The sequence below is a fragment of the Cydia pomonella genome, chromosome 27 (genome assembly GCF_033807575.1).
Source record: "Cydia pomonella isolate Wapato2018A chromosome 27, ilCydPomo1, whole genome shotgun sequence".
In the NCBI taxonomy this organism is placed as follows: Eukaryota; Metazoa; Arthropoda; class Insecta; order Lepidoptera; family Tortricidae; genus Cydia; species Cydia pomonella.
In genome coordinates, this window is record NC_084729.1 from 3,205,182 (window position 1) to 3,226,332 (window position 21,151).

Below are 21,151 nucleotides of genomic sequence, written 5' to 3' on the forward strand. Positions count from 1 at the left end.
TGTCCGCTCTCGCCGGTAAACGTGGCGCGACTGACGCTACCTGCGCACGCGGCGCGGAGTTCCTGGTATATTCCTTTGTGAAATGCCGACAAGGTTTATAAATTCCAGTGAAATCACGTGTTGCCGCGGGACAAGTCGAATAATTGGATTTATTTTGTAATATTAATGCGTAAGTTATTTTGAGTCTAATAATATAAATGATAGGCTTATGTTGAATACGTGAACCAACTTTAAAAATTAAAATAAAATTCCAGTCTTAAGTTATGATTTTTTGTTTCAACAAATCTGGGTGCGGGACATACCCACTGTTCGTCAATTTTAGCACTTAACATTTATTTTCTTATAATATATATACTACATGGAATGTTTTACCAGTTGTCCAGGTGTATCAGATGCTGATGGATTTCCATGATTTAATTCAGATTTTATAGGCAACAAATTCATGTGTTTATGCCCCCGGACACGTAAAAATGCCACCTCTGAGAAATGCCCTTTTATAGATAATGGTACGGAACCCTTCCTGTGCGAGTCCGACTTGCACTTGGCCGGTTTTTTATAAGAATAAATAATCTTATACCTAATATTAGGCTAGGTCACTCATGTTAATATTTTCTTTGGGTATTAGTTTTGTAGGAGAAGTAGAAGAGGGAGCTGGAAGGGGTAGACTTCGGCGGACTTTTGTTAATTTCAATGGTGCATTCCAGAGCTTAAATTAAGTAACTTTCTCAAAGACACCGATATTCTAATTAATTTCATTTCGGAGATAATCAACAATTTATTTTTATCTTATAACTATAAGACCCTTACGAGCATGTACACTTGCCGTATGGCCTGTTTATATATTGATTAGTGTTTAGTATGCGTTTATTTATACATTTGCTACTAAACGTACGTTTAGTACGTACTATTATCTCGGGCGATCGATGTTCGAAATGACATTGATATGTCACAATTTTCAATTGTTGGGTTGGGTTAAATGTAATGCCCGTGTTACAACAACGCTATATGCAACATTAAAATACTTTTTACAAAAATAGAAAAATACATTTTTTTTAATTAACTATGTTTCGATTCCTTAAACTTACCCATACCCTGAAGTTAACGGAAAAAACACGGTGTATATTACTTAGTATTTAATTTAATAGTAGGTAGTGATCGGTTAATTATGTCACTACCTGTGAGTTCCTATAATTTGCTTCCTGTATCTACTATATTTTTCTTTGTTAATGTCACAGCTGTTGGATCTCCAAATAAAAAATAAAATAAAATAAATTACAAAGCCTGCACCTAACAAACGTCTCTTTTTGGCCCAGTGGTTGACTAGTAGAGAATGCGTTAAAGCATTCCGCCGTTTGTATTTATTATTTTGTGTAGAAAAAAAAATAGTATAAATAAATAAATAAAAGATGTAAATTTGGATACATTTTCTAAGACTTTCATCATATAATTTGTAAGGAGTAAGGTTTTGATAAAGTAAAAGTAAAATTGTGACCGCAGTCAGTAAAAGGTCCTACTTTGTCGCTTGCCATAAAGACGAGATTCCTGTCTTTATGGCAAGCGACAAAGTGGGACATTTTGCCAATTAGGCTTTAACTTCGTTTATTTAATGATGTCCCCAGGAAAGACGTATAAGTAACCTAAAAAAGTATTTAATGCAAATCGGAATGATGGTGAAAATTTCCCGATCCGTTTTTTTGTTGAATATTTTCGTTCATTTTGTCCCTTGGAATAATACCCCTTATTTATTAGTTTTTGCCCTAGCAATGTGCAAGTTGCACATTCTCAAAATATCTGCATTTTCCGGAAACTTTCATGAGAACATTCTCATGCAAGTTTCCACTTAGATAGTTCCCGTTCAGAGGGTCTACCGCGAACCACGTTCGACGGGTTGCCTCCCTGTCACACTTACGTACAAATGTAGAAGTGCGACAGTGAGGCAACACGGTGGTTCGCGGTAGGGCCTCAGATTAGAGAGCATTACTCAATGTTCTTAACTGTTGTTGTTTTATTTTACATTTACATCACTCATTGTTGTCATCTTAAAATGTCAAGTATCATATGAATTAACTGTAAGAAGGTTTGTCAATACGTGCAGAAAAAATACCGTTCACATTTCATGGGAACTTTGAAATTTTTGGAAATTCTCTTTGACACATTACTACCACAGTCAAATAGGAATGATTTCGGAAATTTCCCAGTCTAATTTTCTCTTGAAAGATATTGTTGGATATGTTGGTTAATTTTGCCCCTTATTTTTTTGCCCTACTATTTAATTCTTAAAAAGTTGCCGAAAAAAAAACCGTTTAATTCAGATCATTTATCCATACTGTTATTAGTATGAACTCAATGCTATGTTCATTACTAAAGCAAATAAAAATAAAGGAACGAATAAACAAAATAAATAAAAATAAAAACTAATGACTAACAAACTAGGTATTGGAAAATACGTTGGCAAATAATTTTTAGAAGTAGTTTTCTTAGTTACTTACACATCTTTTACAATCTGTAATTAAACATAAAAATACAATGATTTAACTAAAGTAAATCGTATTATCTTCTACAAAAATATACTCCTTTGGCTTTAAATACAACGGAAATGTTTGTTAATTGGCCGTATCGTAAAAAATGTATTTACTGTTCATTTACTTCTCTGTAATACAATATAATAGTTATTGTAGTAACGAAACGGCCAAGCCACATATTTTGACTTAAGTGTAGTTTGTGAAGTCAGGGCTTGTAGAGTTAGAAGTTTGGCTCTACATGAGATCTGATAACTTTTTGAAAGTGCGAGCATTATGGTTTCATCTTGGCAACATTTTACATGAAAATGTTTTTGGTGTGATTAATCTTTTTGTTTCTAGTGCACCGACTCGCTGCCGCTGAGGCGGAATCAGCAGAGTGCGAGCTCCCAGTGCTATTTTGTCTCAACTTCGCCTCCCCCTCGTAGTCTCTTCTTCCTAGTCCTTGATGCAGGATCTGCTGGCTGGAGCTACCTCAAGTATCAGTATCAGATTAATCTTTCTGTTTCTAAGATGTATTTAAGAAGTGGAGTGTAGCCGCCGTGCAGGTCAGGATCTCGACGACTTAAATAAACTTCGATTTATAATAAAGTGAAGTATAATCTTCTAAAAGGTACTGGTTTAGGGTTCTTGCCAAAACGGTTCAATGTAGAAAGTGGGCGTTGATAGTATGGAGGATGATGAAAGAGTGATTTGCAATATTTTATCAGTACAAAAGGTGGTTTATTTTAGGTGCCTTTAATTGGCCGCGTTAGAAAATATGTGGAGCGCTCCTATTGGTGCTTTTGAAAAGTCTCCGAATACTAGCCGAGCCCGACGGCTGCGTTTAGCTACTGCATTGATTTTTATACAATAATAAGTTGCATTCGCAACATGGAGCCACCCAGATTTTTGATGCAGGTGCAGGTGGGGGGTTTCATCTTCGCAGCATTTTACATTATGTTTTTGGTGGGATCGTATATGGCTATGTGTTCTAAATAAATAGATAAATAAAAATTAAATAAATAAAGTTTCAATTAGCGTTTTCTATTATTGATTGTCACCTTTGTTAGGCCCCCAAACTTAAAACTTTTGTTTAATAATCTATGTATGTTACAATAAACCCAGCGCCGCCGCGTGCGCCAGTGCGGCGCCGCGCACACTTGAAACGCGCATGTGCAAGATAACGGTTCCCGAGAGAAACACTCTTCACAATTACTGTGCCAGATTTATACTTATGCAGCATGAGTGTGGTAACGTCGTTTTCAAACAGCTTCGATAATGAATAAATTACGCAATTTTTTATACAATGCGTATTTTATTCACTGCTTGGGACAACTTTATTCAATACACAACTTTGACACCCACCCGCTATTTTGTTACCCGTGTACAAGATGAATGTAACTGCGTCGAAATATCGGAAGCTCTAAAACAAAACAAAAGGTAGTAGGGGAAGTGCGAACAAAATGAAAGGGGGGGTTGGTTTTCAACCATGTCTCGTTATTAAAGTAATTATAATTAGTTTCAGTTATTGATACTGATCATAGGTTCATTGAAATTAACACAGCCTTTTAATTGAACAGGAACAATATTAAAGGACATACATATATATGACAGGATTTCCCGCGACATGTCAGGATTTTTTGTCCTTTATTGACACAATGAAAAAACTACGTTTATATTAGGTTTTCCCTTTTCAAAAAAATTGTAAAACATTTTCATTTTTTTTTTTTCAAAAAAGCGAAACCTAGAATATATTATGCTGAAGAGATCGACATAAAAATCGAAGTGATTTGTTAAGATTTAGTTAGTGGAAACCGTTTTCTCCCGAAATGGAATTTCATAGAAAAAATTCGTTATTTCGTTAGGAACGCAAAGCTTCCCTCAAATTGTTTTTCATATGGCTACCTTACCTGTGTATCAGCTCTTCGGCGCGGGGGCGCGTGATGCAGCTCAGCTCTAAAGCCTCCTGCCGGTTCCCCGTCCGTCTCCAGGACCTTGAGAAGGTAGGAGATGTAGGAGGTGGCCAGCCGAAGCGTCTTGATCTGAAAAGGAGGGGGATGTTAGTGGTGGGTGACTAGAATAGTGAGCACACATTTTAACCCCCTACGTAAAATGAGAGTCTACGCAGAATGAGAGAATGTCTGTCAGTGGCATTGTAGCTCTCAAACGGATGGACCTATTTCGATGCGGTTTTTTTTTTCACGTGAAAGATGGTTTCCTTACGGTGGTTTTTAGCTATGTTTGATAATAATCAATTCAGTCATTTTCGTGTTTTTTTTAATTTTATAGTTTAATTTTATCGGCATATCATTGCGACTAAAACGCGAAAACGCTGCGTTCGTAATTACGTATGAACTTAAATCTCATTACAATAAGGTTGTTATTGACCAACCTTGGATAGTTTAGTGTCGGGCGCGACGCGCGGGATGCGCGCGCGCAGCAGTGAGAACGCAGCGTTCACGCCCGCCGACCGCACTGCCGTCTGCCAGAGAGGTCACAATCAGACACACAAATATCGCTACAGTCGTCTAAAAGTCTCCGCAAACCTTGTACAGTGAAAAGATTTAATTAGTGACCCATTTAGTACCTTGTCGCAGTGACAACAACAAGAAAGTAACTAGAACTCATACTATTGTCAATGTGACAAGGTTCGAAATGGGTCACAAATTAAATCTTTTGACTGTATAATTCGCATGCGATTTTCGGTACATTGCCGACTAAGTAGGACTATTGGGAGCAATGAATGCAATCTATGGATCAAACGCCGCAATAACGTATCAAAATCATATGCGATTTGTTGCAAGGTAAGTGGAGGCCGTAGTATAGCTCTGCACTAACTTTTCAGCGAAAAGGTATGAAAATGCCACCATAAACTTGAAATTCTCATGAAGATATGACGTTAAAAGGGAAGAATAGCTTTGCGATCCTAGCAAAGTAACGGTACTATTTCTATGAAATTTCATTTCGGGAGAAAACGTTTTCCACTCTTAAGAAATCACTTTGATTTTGATGTCGATCGCTTCAGCATAATAAATAAATAAATAAATATTATAGAACATAATTACACAAATTGACTAAGTCCCACAGTAAGCTCAATAAGGCTTGTGTTGAGGGTACTTAGACAACGATATATATAATATACACATATTTATAAATACTTAAATACATATAAAACACCCATGACTCAGGATCAAATATCCATGCTCATCACACGAGTAAATGCCCTTACCAGGATTTGAACCCGGGACCATCGGCTTCATAGGCAGGGTCACTACCCACTAGGCCAGGGTTAATATATTCTAGGTTTATAAGTTTCGCTTTAAAATAAATTGAATTGCAAATAAAAGAAAAGGAAAACCTATAAAACTAGTTTTTCATTGTGACAATAACATATTAAATAATTATAGAGAATGGAAAATATTTAGAAGGGGAAAAACGTTTTCTCTTTTTGTAAGGGCGATCACGTATACTTCTCTCTTAATAGTGGCGTTTCCACATTTGGTCGCTGCCAAGTCGGTGTCGCGCTAGATTGGGCAGACTCTTGGTAATACATCAGAAAGAGGTACCCGACACAACACAAGTAGGTATGTAGTCAATTTGACAAAAAACAGTCTTGACATTTTTTTTAAATTCTAATTCATTTTTTTAAACGCACTTGTGTTGTGTTGGCCATTTAAAAACAGTATTAGTAACTTGGATGTATTAAAGTATGACATTTGGCAGACGGCAGTGAAAGGGGGTTGGTATTTTAATAAATAAAAGAAAAATATCGCTTACTTACTACACTATTACGGAAAAGTGACAGAGAGTCACGGAGCGAATGATTGGTATCTTGGCTAGGTACCCTGGGGCCTCAAAGACAATGGTAATACCACAAATTACATTAATCCCACTGGTGGGCACAGACTTCTTCTATTCACAGGGTTTACGCGGAGAAAAAAAAAAGTTGTGATACTTTTCCTGACTTCGCTCGTCAATGGAGTCTCCCCACTCTAAAAACTATGTATTTCAATTTTCAAAAGAATCGAATAACGTTTAAATGTTGCACAAATTGAAAAAGTAAAAAATAAATATTCTAAAATAATAAAATAATACTAAAATAGAAGGAAAAAACTGAATTTTGCCTTTTAAATACTATAAAAGCACTTTTCCTTTGGAAACAGGTGGAAAAACTGAAAAATCTTAATTAGAACATTTATCAAGTAACCAAAATCCAAGTTTACTAATAATATTAAAATTTCTTTAAATGTACATGGTTCAGTATTACACTACTCTCCGCTTTGACGGTAACCGCTTAAACAATTTTCGACCCTCCGTTAGTTATTTGAAAAAATCATTGTTGATTTTGTAAACATTGGCGATTTTTTTTTTTTTTTTGCTTAAAATATTTTTTTATCAGTGAGAATAAGAATTCGAGCGAAGTCAGATGAAATTAAAAAATTCAGAAAAAAATAACACCCTAGTATCCCCACACCAATAGCAGAAAACATTATCGCTTTGTTTCTGTATATAGGGCCAATTACATCCACATGCTAACGGGCCCGATGTTGGGCCCGACGTCGGGCCTGAGCAATTTTTTTTTCGCGATTTCGGGGTTTGTCCAACAGTAAAAGTTGCTGAGTATGACCTATATATTTACCCCGTAAATTATTGCATGAGGGTGCCCTGGCGATAAGCCGGGGCTGCCGGAGGGCGCCGTGGTGGAATGTCATCGATCCCAGTGTGCCCTCACAAACGGCAATGAGGGTGAAATGCCGGAGTGGGTTTACTTGGTAGGGCCAAATTCTCCCCCCCCCCCCCCCCTCTTGCCAGGAGAGGGGACAGGAGCGGCGAGTCCCACACACCGTGCGTAAAAGGATTCCCACTCCATCAAAAAAAAAGGTGACTAAATAAACACCCTGTATATAAAATTACCTTAGATAACTTGGTGTCCGGGGGCACATTAGGTATACACTCCCTCAGATCCGTAAAGGCAGTGTTAATGCTCTGTGTGCGCCGGCGCTCCTTTTTGTTGGCCGTGCTGCGTCGCTTGACGACGCGGACGAAGGAGGGGGCGGCGGGGCGGGGGTAGCGGGGTAGCTGGAGTTCGCACTCCACTCCTGCATAAAGGAAGTAGTCAGGGGGAGGAAACTAGAGCGTTCGGGCGCTTTTGGCTCCGTTCGACGCAGCATTGCTCCGAGCAATTATTAGAGTTGGCAAAACTTGACGTTCCTTTGCGTGCACTACCACAGATAATTACTGGAATTTTGACTGGAGGGTAAAATTTCAAACTATAGAGTCAGACCAAGACAAGTCTGCAACGATTTTGATAGCACACGCAGTGCAAGTGTTATTTATACGTCATAATTTCACAGAAGTTTGACGTTTAAAATAACACCTGCACTGCGTGTGCTATCAAAATCGTTGCAGACTTGTCTTGGTCTGACTCTACCACAGAATAAATAATAGTACTACCGTACAGAAAGGAAACTTCCTAAAAAACTAAAGTTTGACAGCGATTCAGCGCCGAATCATGCTGTCCCTTAATGACACTATCCCTTTCGGCTATTTAGGGTTGCCAAATGTTAGTATAAAAAGGTTTGATTGGCAATCGACTCGAGCTTGACATTTTAATTTTAAATATGAAATGTCAGATTTTGAATATCTATGAATTCAAAATCTGAGCATTCACTCTTCGTGCAACTGTCTAATGGAAGTCATGTAAATATTATGTAACTGTGTCAAGTAAACAATAAAAAATGTTGTGATATTCAAAAAGTTCCTTATCATTTTAGTAGATCTCCAAGGACCTCCACCAAAATTCAAGTAATTATCTTATCTGTGGTTGTGCACGCAAAGGAACGTCAAGTTATTCCCTAATAATCGCTCGAAGCAATGCTGAGCCGAACGGAGCCGAGAATGCACGAAAGGATCTGTTTCGGCCCCTGGTATTATCATAATTCTCCAAATATGAAATGTGAAAATGTTGACGGCTAACCTGTGTTGTTCTGCATGTAGTTCTGGTGCACGTTCTGGAAGCCGTCGTAGGGGTCGTTGGACATGTTCACGTCATCGTAACCTATCGAACAGTACATTTTGGGGTTACTTTAATAGACACAGATTTTTACCACGTCCGATGACTTTGGACCACTCCACGCTAGCGTCTCTCCAGCGTCGGCGTTTAGTCAAATCTGTCTGTCGCTCGAAAATTCAAGAGCAATAGAGAAGCAGATATAGTCAAACCAAGATAAGTTCGCAGCGATTTTGATAGCCCAGACGGTGCAAGTGTCAAGTAAACATAATTTTATATAAGTTTGACGTTTAAAATAACCCGTGCACCATCTGGGCTATCATAATCACTGCCAACTTATCTTGGTCTCACTCTAACGATTTACGGTTTTTAGCTGTAGGCTATATAATTATATATATATATATATATATATATAGAAGCGCTGGTGACCTAGCGGTAAGAGTGTGCGACTTGCAATCCGGAGGTCGCGGGTTCAAACCCCGGCTCGTACCAATGAGTTTTTCGGAACTTATGTACGAAATATCATTTGATATTTACCAGTCGCTTTTCGGTGACGGAAAACATCGTGAGGAAACCGGACTAATCCTAATAAGGCCTAGTTTACCCTCTGGGTTGGAAGGTCAGATGGCAGTCGCTTTGGTAAAAACTAGTGCCTACGCCAAATCTTGGGATTAGTTGTCAAGCGGACCCCAGGGTCCCATGAGCCGTGGCAAAATGCCGGGACAACGCGAGGAAGAAGAAGATAATACAATACAATACAAATACTCTTTATTGCACACCTCAATACAGAAACAGTACAAATAATACAAAACATAAAGAAGAGGTAAACAACAGGCGGTCTTATCGCTAAAAGCGATCTCTTCCAGACAACCTTTAGGTAGCGGAATTTAAAAAAAAATATCTTATATCTTTATCTATACTTCCTCTTTATCTTTAAGTATTTAAATAAAACAAAAAGAAACAATTTGTACATTTTCGGGTATTTATTGGTTAACCAACTAAATACAAAACCACTTGGATCTGTCATTGAACGACCTGAGCTTAACCTACATTATTTGATCATGTAATGTTTTACCCTCAAATGGTTCCTTAAGCCAGTTGAGGGTAAATTTTGTTTACTTTTATTTAAATACCTAAAGATACAGAGCATACAGACAGGAACAGGCGAGTCAAAGTACGAAATTCCTCGTGCAAAGCGTTCTTCTTTATTCTGCGCTTTATTTCCAAGCGTAGTGCCATAGGTTAGGCTTACCATAGCTCCTGGAGATGTAGTGCTGGTTATCGTGGTATACGTCCCTGGAGTCGAACTCGGGTTCGACCCCGGGCCAGTACACTCCGCCGTCCATGGGGCTTCCTACAACAATAGTTAATAATTATAGTATATCCCTCAGTTCGGTGTGCCGTAAGGCAGGCCTCCTCCAACTGTCTCCATTGGGCTCTGCAGCAACCCTCATCCAGTGTGGCCCCAAAGTCAGACGAATGTCATCTTTCCATCTTATAATTGGATGTGCTTGCTTTCTACTACAACCTCTAGGGTACCATAGAGTAACCTGTTTCCTCCATTTATCTATTGAGCAGCGCAGCATGTGCCCTGTCCATCCCCACTTTAGATGGTCAATCCGAGCAAGTATGTCTGTAATCATTATTTTCATTCTTATTTTTCACTTTCTGATCTTATCCTTAGGTATACACGGTGTAACATGAGGAAACTGAAAGATTTTAACAATGTTGTACGATCTACATACCGCACATTGCCATCTCAGCGAAATTACTTATAATTGCGTAAAGCAATAAAATACGAGTCAGTTCACGTTCATAATTAGCAGCCATCACGCGTGTCCTCATTAGCACTATCATACACAATATCGTGCTTTTATAGTTAAAGGTTAGTATCAATAAAGTGTTTACTTTTAGCAATATTGTGAGTTATCATTAAATCAGGCAACAACAATAATATAATTGGTGTATGAGACACTAGCAGCCCATACATCAATTTGGTCCTTCGAGCCGGACGGCTTCTTTTGGCCTCGGAGGTGCGTGGTTAAAATCTTTAGGGTTCGTCGTGTTACATAGTGTATTTTTTATTTTTTTATTTTTTATTTGTTTATTAGGATCACCAACAGAAGATACAATTCACATACTATAATTTACATACTAAAAGAGCACATTTATAATTGATCCCCCACTTAAAGGCAATCACAGCATGCATTATTTAAGTTAAGATTCAGAATAAGACCTTAATATAAATATGATATTAATTAACAAAACGTCTACTTAATACGAACAATAAATTTTCCACACAAAAGTAACCAAGTTAGCCGAGCTAGCTGAGGTTGTCAACAGATAATAATTTGTTTTTAAATGAGGCTTCACTGTCGTGAAACACATCCAAAGAAGGGACATTATTAGCATGCTTGTTGTATAGGCGAGCCAGGCGAGGCAAAGGGGAGTGAGCCAATAGGTTAGTTCGACTACGACGCACATAGAGTAAGGCACAAGGATAACGTGGTAAACGAGACGGTACTTTCAGCCCTATCTGACTAACCATATGCATGCAGTCAATCTTGTCGTTTAGAAGTTTGTACAAGAACATTAGGTCCAGCATAGTACGCCTACTACTAAGAGAAATTAGTTTAAATTGTTTAAGTCTAGCGTTATATGCTTGGCAGCCTGTTCCACAGCGATAAGCAAGATGTCTAGTAAACCTTACTTAACATCCACATCCTCTTGTAACAGATGGACGTCAGATTGATTTTTTACTACCCGGACCAATTTTAAATATGTGTATACTATACCTATATGTGATAGATACAGTACCCTGATTGAGCATTAGAAGGGAGGCTCATATCGATCGAAGCCCTAAGTTTTTCGCATCGTCTGTGGCTGAGTTTCGGGGAGTTATAAATATTCTTAAGGGAAAAATATACCACATGATCGTCCATAAAAAAAGAGAAAAAGATTTTCCATTCTTAATATTTTTCCATTCTCCATGGTTTTTGACGCAATGATAAACTAGGTTTATTAGGTTTTCCTTTTTTTATTTTAATTTACAAACTTGAAATAATTGCTTTTTTTTTTAAAGCGAAACCTATAAACCTAGAATATACTCGTATTATGCAGAAGCCATCAAAATCAAAGTGATTTGCTAAGATTTAGTCAGTGAAAAACTTTCTCCCGAAATTGAATTTCATAGAAAAATTTCCGTTATTCCATTAGATTAAGCTATTATTTCTTCTTAAGTCTATATGTTATCTATTCTCTACAGTACCTTGATGACTAGGAGGGCAATAGAAGGGAGGCTCATATCGGTCGAAGCCTTCGTCCGAGGGAGAGATGCTGCCGTAGCTGGACATTCTGTAAACAAACAATTATTAGAACAAGCTTCCTTATTGTCGACACCCCAATGGTGGGCACATATTTACCTACCCACCATTGTGTGTGTATTATTAGAATAAGCTTCCTTACCGTCGACACCCCAATGGTGGGCACTTATTTACCTGCCCACCATTTTGTGTGTGTATTATTAGAATAAGCTTCTTTACTGTCGACACCCCAATGGTGGGCACTTATTTACCTACCCACCATTGTGTGTGTATTATTAGAATAAGCTTCCTTACCGTCGACACCCCAATGGTGGGCACTTATTTACCTGCCCACCATTTTGTGTGTGTATTATTAGAATAAGCTTCTTTACTGTCGACACCCAAATGGTGGGCACATATTTACCTACCCACCATTGTGTGTAAGAAGGTTCTTAAAGCAGCAGTGGTGACTTTCATACAGTAATTTAAATAAACTACTTCAAGAGAAATGTTGAAGAATATTTAAATGATGACGATTTGCCTAATTGGAATCAATAGGACATCGCAATATTTCCATTTAAATTATTTATTTATTTAAACTTTATAGCACAAATGTACAAAACAGAGTACAAATGGCGGAAGTAACGCCTTGAGGCTTTCTTTACCCGTAAACCATATAAAAAGAATCAATCAATGATTTTGAGTAGGTAAATATCTCCGGGAAAACCCGCATTTTTGAATTTTTAATGTTTTCCGAGCAAAGCTTGGTCTCCTAGATATTATAATTAAGTACCTAAAAACTAAAGTACCTAAAGTAATGCCGCATGAATCCTTTTAATTAAATTTTTATTATTTATTATAGTTAGAACATATAAACCAAACAGGTTTTAATCCCAATGTTCCTTAGCTGGAAGCTATTTTGTTTTGTTTGTGGTTTTTATTTTGTCATTTTACAAACAAATGAATACACGTATCGTTTTGCTGTCGGCGACAATAATGTTTTACTCTATTCAATCCTGGTACAATTCCACTCCAAACCCAATAATTATAATGATTTTTTGCAATGTATTCACAAATTGCTTTATGACAAGTTTAGTTTAGTTATTATTTGGAAATAAATAGTCATATCTTTACTTTTTTTTTATTAAATTATTGCCATGCCTTAACAGGGTATCATGTGCCAACTTTATAATATTTTGTAAAAAATTAACATGAACGCAATAAAGTCTCCGTAGGCTACGGTGGCCAAAATCGAGAAAAAACTATCCAAAAATTTAATTTAGCAAGTAGCAGGGCCTCATGAGTTACGAGAAGGTGTCGCTGACCGGCCGGCCGCGGCCCGGGGCGGCCCGGGCCCGTAACAAGGTATGCTCGCGCGTCTTGGCTATATACTTTTGCTTTGTTTCCCTAAATTAAGATATATTTCTGTTGACTCGTAGGAAAAGTATTGTATGCAACGTTGTATAAGTAGGTCAAAAAATGCTCGTGGCGTATTCCTTTACAATGTTCGCCTACGCCTTCGACTCCGGCTCACATTGTAACTCACGCCACTCGCCTTTTTTGACCCTTCTTATACAACTGTTGCATAAAATACTATTATATTTAAGCGTTTCTTGTGGTGACTGTTTGTTTACCTAAAAAAAAACACCGCTCTAGCAGTAAAGTAATAAACTTCAGTCAAAAATTATGGGTGTAGAGTCCGTCTAAGCTAACTTCGCACACAAAAAAAAACATACTTTCATAGGAATGAGACAAACTACACCATTGCAAATACCACGCAACTTCAATCAAAAATTATGCGTTTAAATAGTAGATTGTCAACCGAGGGATGAAATAGTGCCTTTCACCCGAGTTAAGCACTCACCTTTTCATTTCGAATAACAGGAAAGTAAAATACATGGGTATTTAAAAAACATGACTACCTAAGTATAAATTTTGTAGTATTTCTTGAGGGTACTTTCAATTAATATTTCCCTTCGGCCGCGTACGCAACCAGAGCTTCGTAACCAGATGCGATCGAAAACTATTTCTGCCTTGTACGAAACCGGTTGCGATCAAAAACTAATTTCGTCTTACCCGTAACCAGTTACGATCGAACACTTCTCGTTCTTACAATTAAGGTAAAAGTGGCGTGATTTATATGAATGGGAATGGGGAGTTAAATAAGAATGGAAATTGTACAACAAATCTACATAAAATCAAAATTTTAATTGCGTAAAAACAAACAAAAACTGTACTTATAGAAAGTACAGTGCCTAGAGCAGAAACCTATCATTTTCTGCACACGTTTTAGAACAACAACGATCCACTTTCAGAGCATCAGAAATGAAAATCTGGGGGCACGGCAGTGCCCCCACCAAGTCGAGCAAAAAAGCACGGCCGTACCATCCTTTTCTCGAAGCAATTCAGACCATTTTCGACCCCCTGTAACTTCGTCGTGGATAAAACTAGAAGACTGAAATTTTCAGTAACCATGCAGGCATTGTAAAGACACGGTATATTTCAAATTTCATTCAATTTGAACCAGTATTTTAAGAATTATAGCAGACCTAGAAGCTTCAAATTTGGAATATAAGTAGTGTTTGGTGTATGAATCAAGGAAAAACTAAAAAATCTAGAAAAGACCGCAAAGAAAATTAAGCCCATACAGCCAAGTCTTCGGTTATTAAATTTTTCAATATTGGCTTTATTCGTAACGATGTTTTATGTTTTATTTATACATATATACAATAAGTAGAAGGTACCGAAAAGGAAAAAAGTAGAACTGTCTACAAAATACAAAAAGAAATGAGATCCCATCAAAAACAATACTTGTCAAAAAAACCAAGTCTCGCAACTCAGTTGTTCTGCGGTAAAAAGTTGTGAGATCCATGTAATACCAAGTCGGTTATTAATTTATTCAGTCTCTACTTAAGCGACTTTCTGTCTTAATACGTCCAGTCTCTAAGACCACGATCGTGGTCCATAACAATTGAAAATCAATTGTGTCTGGAATCTCCGTACTCGAAGCATTAAGTTGTTACGTAATAATTAACAGCATCTTATAGTGACGCATATCAATATTAAAATTCTTTAATGTTTTATATAAATATATTGAGACTTGGCCATCGCCTGAAAACACGTGTAAATTCAATCGCCTGAAAACACATGTAAATTCAATTATTTAGTGCGATGGCCAAGAACAACTGAGTTGCGAGACTTGGTTTTTTTGACAAGTATTGTTTTTGATGGGATAGTAATTTACAGCAGCTTAATGACGACCATGAGCAGTTACAATTACAAGTGGCTCTTGAGACTAATTATAAACGACGGCGCCACGGTATCAGTCAAGAGCTGCGTTCATCTTTATCGATTTCAAGTTTTTTACCCAACTACGACGAAAAATGGGTTATGATTTATATAGGGTTAGATTATGTGGGGTTGTTGAAGCCAGACCAGCATATTTTTTGAGTTGTGAGTCGCGTGAATGGGATCAAGGGGGCAAAGTTTGAATATTATTAATATTTCATGGGTATCATGGCACGGGGGTTGAAATACAACATTTTTCACCACAGGAACGCTCGGAAAATACAAAATAAATAAATAATAATAAATAAATATTATAGAACATTATTACACAAATTAACTAATTCCCACAGTAAGCTCAATAAGGCTTGTGTTGAGGGTACTTAGAGAACGATATATATAATATATAAATATTTATAAATACTTAAATACATAGAAAACACCCATGACTCAGGAACAAATATCCATGCTCATCACACGAATAAATGCCCTTACCAGGATTTGAACCCGGGACCATCGGCTTCGTAGGCAGGGTCACTACCCACTAGGCCAGACTGTGAAAATACTAACTGTGAAATACAAAAAAACTTTACTGGCTCAGCGACCCGAAGTGGATCTTGGCCTCCGATACTAGAATTCGCCATTGGTTTCTAATCTGTGCAATCGACGCCATTCCGCCGTTGGAATGTCGCCCAGGTCTTTCTGGACCTTCGTTCTTACGATTTCTCAAAAACTCCGCTCGCTCTCTGTACCTACGGCGGCTTTAATGAAACAGTCGTCCACCAACAGTTAAGAACATTGAGTAATATACCTAATCTGATCGGGAACTTTCTACGTGGAAACTTGCATTTTTAGGGTTCCGTAGCCAAATGGCAAAAAACGTAACTCTTATGGATTCGTCTGTTTGTCCGATTATGTCACAGCCACTTTTTTCCGAAACTATAAGAACTGTACTGTTCAAACTTGGTAAGTAATGTATTCTATGAAGATTTTCACACAAAAATAGAAAAAAAAAAACAATAAATTTTAGAACTGAAACTCAACATTTTTTTTTTTCATCAAACCCATACTTGTGGGGTATCTATGGATAGGTCTTAAAAAATGAAATTGAGGTTTCTAATATAATTTTTTCTAAACTGAATAGTTTGCGCGAAAGACACTTCCAAAGTGGTAACATGTGTCCCCCCCCCCCCCTGTAACTTCTAAAATAAGAGAATGATAAAACTAAAACAAATATATGATGTACATTACCATGCAAACTTCCACCGAAAATTGGTTTGAACGAGATCTAGCAAGTAGTTTTTTTTAATACGTCATAAATGGTACGGAACCCTTCATGGGCGAGTCCGACTCGCACTTGGCCGGTTTTTGGAAATTATGAATTTTCTGCAACTTACACCAGTTACTTATTATTCTGGATGATGTTGCCAAGCTAACAACTGGTGCCGTTCCCCCAGCCTCTACAAATTCCCCCTTAAAATCCTCATGCATTCTCCGTCGATAAAATCACACATTTTGATCGTATTTAACGGGTTCTACTATACAGTAGTCAGCATAAGGACTTTGTGGGCTATACTGAACAACTTTTGCTATGTTGGTCCCATAGAAAAAGTTGCCCGAAATCGCGAAACAAATGTCTCTATTTCATACATTCCGGCTGACGTGATGCCGCTGATTTCTATGGGACAGCCAATTTTTTTTCGCAATTTCGGTATTGATACCATAGTAAAAGTTGTTCAGTCATCTTCCTCGCGTTGTCCTGGCACTTTGCCTCGGCTCATGGGAACCTGGGGTCCGCTTGGTAACTAATCTACGTATGCACTAGTATTTACGAAAGCGACTGCCATCTGACCTTCCAACCCAGAGGGTACATTAGGTCTTATTGGGATTAGTCCGGTTTCCTCACGATGTTTTCATTCACTAAAAAGCGGCTGGTAAATATCAAATGATGTTTCGTTAAAGTTGTTCAGTGAGACTTATTACGCTGGTGATTAAAATTTCACCCTGTATTTATTACAAGCTTTTTATTTAACTTGCCCTGTTAGTAAGTATGGGACAAATGCAAGTTAAATTTGACCCACTTCCCGGTTTCCGATGAACCTGAAAATTTGCATACATATGTAAGTCGGGTGACAATGCAATATTATGGTACCATCAAGCTGATCTGATGATGGAGACAGGAGGTAGCCATAGGAACTCTGTGATAAAACAACGCAACCTAATTGTGTTTGGGGTTTTTAGAATTGTCTCGATGAGTATTATTTGCCCGTGGAAAAAGTACAGTCAGCGATAAAAGCTTGTACCAAAAAAGAAATTTTCGCCAAAAACTTATTGTAGTTTAATGTTTTTCTTTTCAAAATGTTTTATTCTAAATCACAATATGTATAAAATCCCAGGAAGTAACAATATTATGGCCGCCAACATGTCAAATGTAAACACACAAATATTTGATACAACGTGGCTCACACGTGTGACAGTACATGTCACAACAAACCTGAACCTTATGGTTATGAAATTAAATACTAATTTTATTTGAACGATAAGTTCATGTGTGATTTTATCCAGTTTTGGCCAAAAGGGCGTATTTTGTAAGAGAAAACGTGACGCTTATGTTTCTTTCCCGTTATTTTCTTATGACAGTGTTTAGGTCATAAAGATTTTTAGGAAACATAGTTTTTGGAGCAATAGTACATTTAAAACGAGACAAAAATTGCACATATTTAAAATGCACGGTTCTTGCTGATTCGCTCGTTATTTGGCTTTAACAGACGCTTTTGACGACCGGTCTGGCCTAGTCGGTTCATTATACCTAGTCGGTTCATTATACCTAGTCGGTTCATTATACCTAGTCGGTTCATTATACCTAGTCGGTTCATTATACCTAGTCGATTCATTATACCTAGTCGGTTCATTATACCTACACGAGTTTTCAGCCGGGAGGCGATTGTTCATGGAAATTGTTCCTGGCACGCGGTCTATAAGTATTTAATTTTGACTTCTTGACGAACGGTTTGGCCTAGTGGGTAGTGACCCTGCCTACGAAGCTGATGGTCCCGGGTTCAAATCCTGGTAAGGGCATTTATTCGTGTGATGAGCATGGATATTTGTTACTGAGACATGGGTGTTTTCTATGTATTCAAGTATTTATAAATATGTACATATTATATATATCGTTGTCTAAGTACCCTCAACACAAGCCTTATTGAGCTTACTGTGGGACTTAGTCAATTTGTGTAATAATGTCCTATAATATTTATTTATTTATTATTTATTTAATTTTTATTTTACCTTTAGATAGGTAAGTCTTAATTCGGCATATGAAATAGTTAATTATTTTACAAGGGGACAAAGTTAAGTAAGGGCCAATATTGATACCCGAGCAAACGAAAGATTCCTAAATTGAACCACGAGCGTAGCAAGTGGTTCGAGAAGTGGAATCTTGAACGTTGCGAGGCTTTCAAGACACGACACGAGGATTAAAGAAATTTTGCCTCCGAGTGAAACACAATTTTTTTCACCACACCAACGATGAAATTACAAAAAACTCAAACCAAATCAAACCCAAATGAACGTAATAATAAAATCATTCAAAATCATCATTTAAAAGTCAATTCTACCAGCTAACATAAGGAAATAACTCAAAATTTGCATCAAAATTTGGATTACTTTGCCCCACATGTGGATAAAATGCAACTTTCTCATTCGTTTTCGAACAATCAAGAGGGCCTTTACTAGTTGGTGTGGTGAAAAAAAATCCTTATGTAAAATTTTAAATGTACAATACAAAAAAAAAATACAAAAGATTGTCAGATTAATATTTAATTAAATAATAAGGTGCATTAGCTTTCCCGACTTCCTACTTTTGATACTTTTATGCGATTATCTTGTACAATATTTATTATTTATTTAATCTGTATTCCACAAAAGAAAATAGAATCGTACAAAAGGCGGACTTAATACTATTAGGCATTATCTTCCAGTTACCTTCGGTTTATTATTTATTACTTGTAATTTAAAACAGGCAGGCGAGACATGCAGTTGCAATAACTGATAATGCCTGTGTCCAGAGTCATCTCAACTTTTTCGGTGTTGAGTAGAATTTCAATTGTGCTTGTCTAATTTATTCTTATTTGTATCTAGTACCTATAGGAAAACTCATATAAAAATTAAAAATAAATCATGAAAATGAATGAAAATTATTTACCTCGATTGAATGCTCAATTTAGGCACAAAAATTTCACCAAATCAACCACATTTTTTACCACATCACTATAAAATCACAATTAAATCTCCAATCCTATAACACCAGTTTTTATAAATTGTAAAGCCACTCACACACGAGCCCACTCACTTTTTTTTCGAAACTCGTAGAACGATCCGTCAATTTGACAAGCAACGCGTCAGCCGCGGATTCGGGACTGGCTGATTTTGGCCCGCTCTCCAGGGAAGGCGGGGCGTAGATAACTTAATTATACAATGTGGTAACTAAACGCAGTAAGCGACATTGTGTAGACATTGTGATCGGTAATGGACGAAGTGGGATAGGGGATTAATCAATTACTACATACACGATGGTCACGATGTAGTATAAAATGTACACTTATTACCTAATATTTTAATTATATGTGACTTAAGTTAAATGTCAACATGCGAATAGCATAATTTTTCTAAGGTATCTATTTTCTACGTTACAAGTTTCTCACTTTTTTGTGACCACTTGTATGCATAAATTAACATCGTGTCCGAGGGAGCATAGATGCACAATAACTTACCTATTGAAGTGAAAAATTGCAAATCATTAAATATGTACACAGAAAATGAAATACAAGTTAAAGACTAGGTAACAATAGGCGGTCTTATCAGCGATAATGTATATTAAGTATCATAGACTAGCTGGATGTGATTGTAAACGACGTATGAAATTGTTTATAGTTTAAGCTGTAAGTGAACTTTTGTTCTTTATGAGTAATAAGAAATTTTTAAACCCAATACACGGCTTTGTGTAAAAAACTACTTACGTGATAATTCATCCCAGAACGTGCAAAAAATATTACACTAAAATAAGTTTTTGTTTTTATTTCAATTAAGCTAATCTATCGTTCATATATACATACTTGCTCGTGCTACAGATGCCACCTTTTATTTATTTATTAAGCAGATAACACAGAAAAACATATATGGCATGAACAAAAATTTTAAATACCATTCATATCCTTAAATACTGATATACGTATGTCACGAAGAACATTTACCTAATACCACTTAATGTTAATACTTAGCACTAACATGCGGTTTACAACATTACAAGTGTTTAGAAAGACTTAGTATGCGTATGCATTTAAACGAATTATTTCAACACACACATTTAAGCTCTTACCCCACCCAGTATATGCTCAAAAACATACTGTTGAGTATGTATAGATTTATACTGGCAGGTTAGATATTATGAATGTTTACTTGAATTCTATGTCAGGTGTCACAGCTTTACAAAATGAATATCTGTTGTTGTGTTATGTATGATAAGATGGTTTAATTAAATATATATTGTGTATCCGACATCTGCCTATCATTTATCACATACAATACAAGAACTTAGAAAATAGTATCCCCTTTTCTCCCACCTTTGTGCCATTTACGACATTTTACTAATAACTCAAAAACAGCCCCGCCTCATACCTAACATGTTCTATTGGCCAAACTCAAATCCCTTCCACAACAACACGGCTTTTCAAACCAATTCCCACTCTAATACCATCAAAATTAGATCGAAAATAATTTGCCAGGGCCTTGGATACAATTCTAAAATTTCACTTTACAGTCTAAAGTGACATTTAAATTTGAACCGTATGTTTTACTAATAGGGATACATTTGTAAGTCCTTGGGAAAGTGAGATACGCGTTTGCTATGGTTATTTGTTGATATCTAATGAGTGGATGGGGTTGTGCTGCATGTGATTTTGAACGTTAATGCGTTGAAATTACGATTGGTTTTAAAATATCAGATAATAAAGGGAGATATATTATGAGGACAGAAGTTTGTTTTGATGTGAAAC

At 36.9% G+C, this 21,151-nt stretch overlaps 1 protein-coding gene across 2 annotated transcripts in view; it reads right to left on the bottom strand.

Moving 5' to 3' along the window:
• The window catches only part of LOC133532446 (neurogenic differentiation factor 1), a 35,753-nt gene extending 16,057 nt beyond the window's left edge, over positions 1-19,696 (bottom strand). The window contains exons 1-7 of one of the 2 annotated variants that reach the window (XM_061871121.1): positions 19,303-19,696; positions 11,780-11,865; positions 9,764-9,865; positions 8,479-8,559; positions 7,416-7,600; positions 4,894-4,983; positions 4,412-4,543 (exon numbers count right to left, since the gene is read on the bottom strand). In XM_061871121.1, coding sequence (XP_061727105.1) covers positions 4,412-4,543; positions 4,894-4,983; positions 7,416-7,600; positions 8,479-8,559; positions 9,764-9,865; positions 11,780-11,864 — 675 coding nt within the window. In that variant the 5' untranslated portion in view covers position 11,865; positions 19,303-19,696. Of the gene's footprint in view, positions 1-4,411; positions 4,544-4,893; positions 4,984-7,415; positions 7,601-8,478; positions 8,560-9,763; positions 9,866-11,779; positions 11,986-19,302 lie in introns of those variants that run through there. The other variant, XM_061871122.1, reaches the window with a different exon arrangement.
• Positions 19,697-21,151: the final 1,455 nt, after the last annotated feature.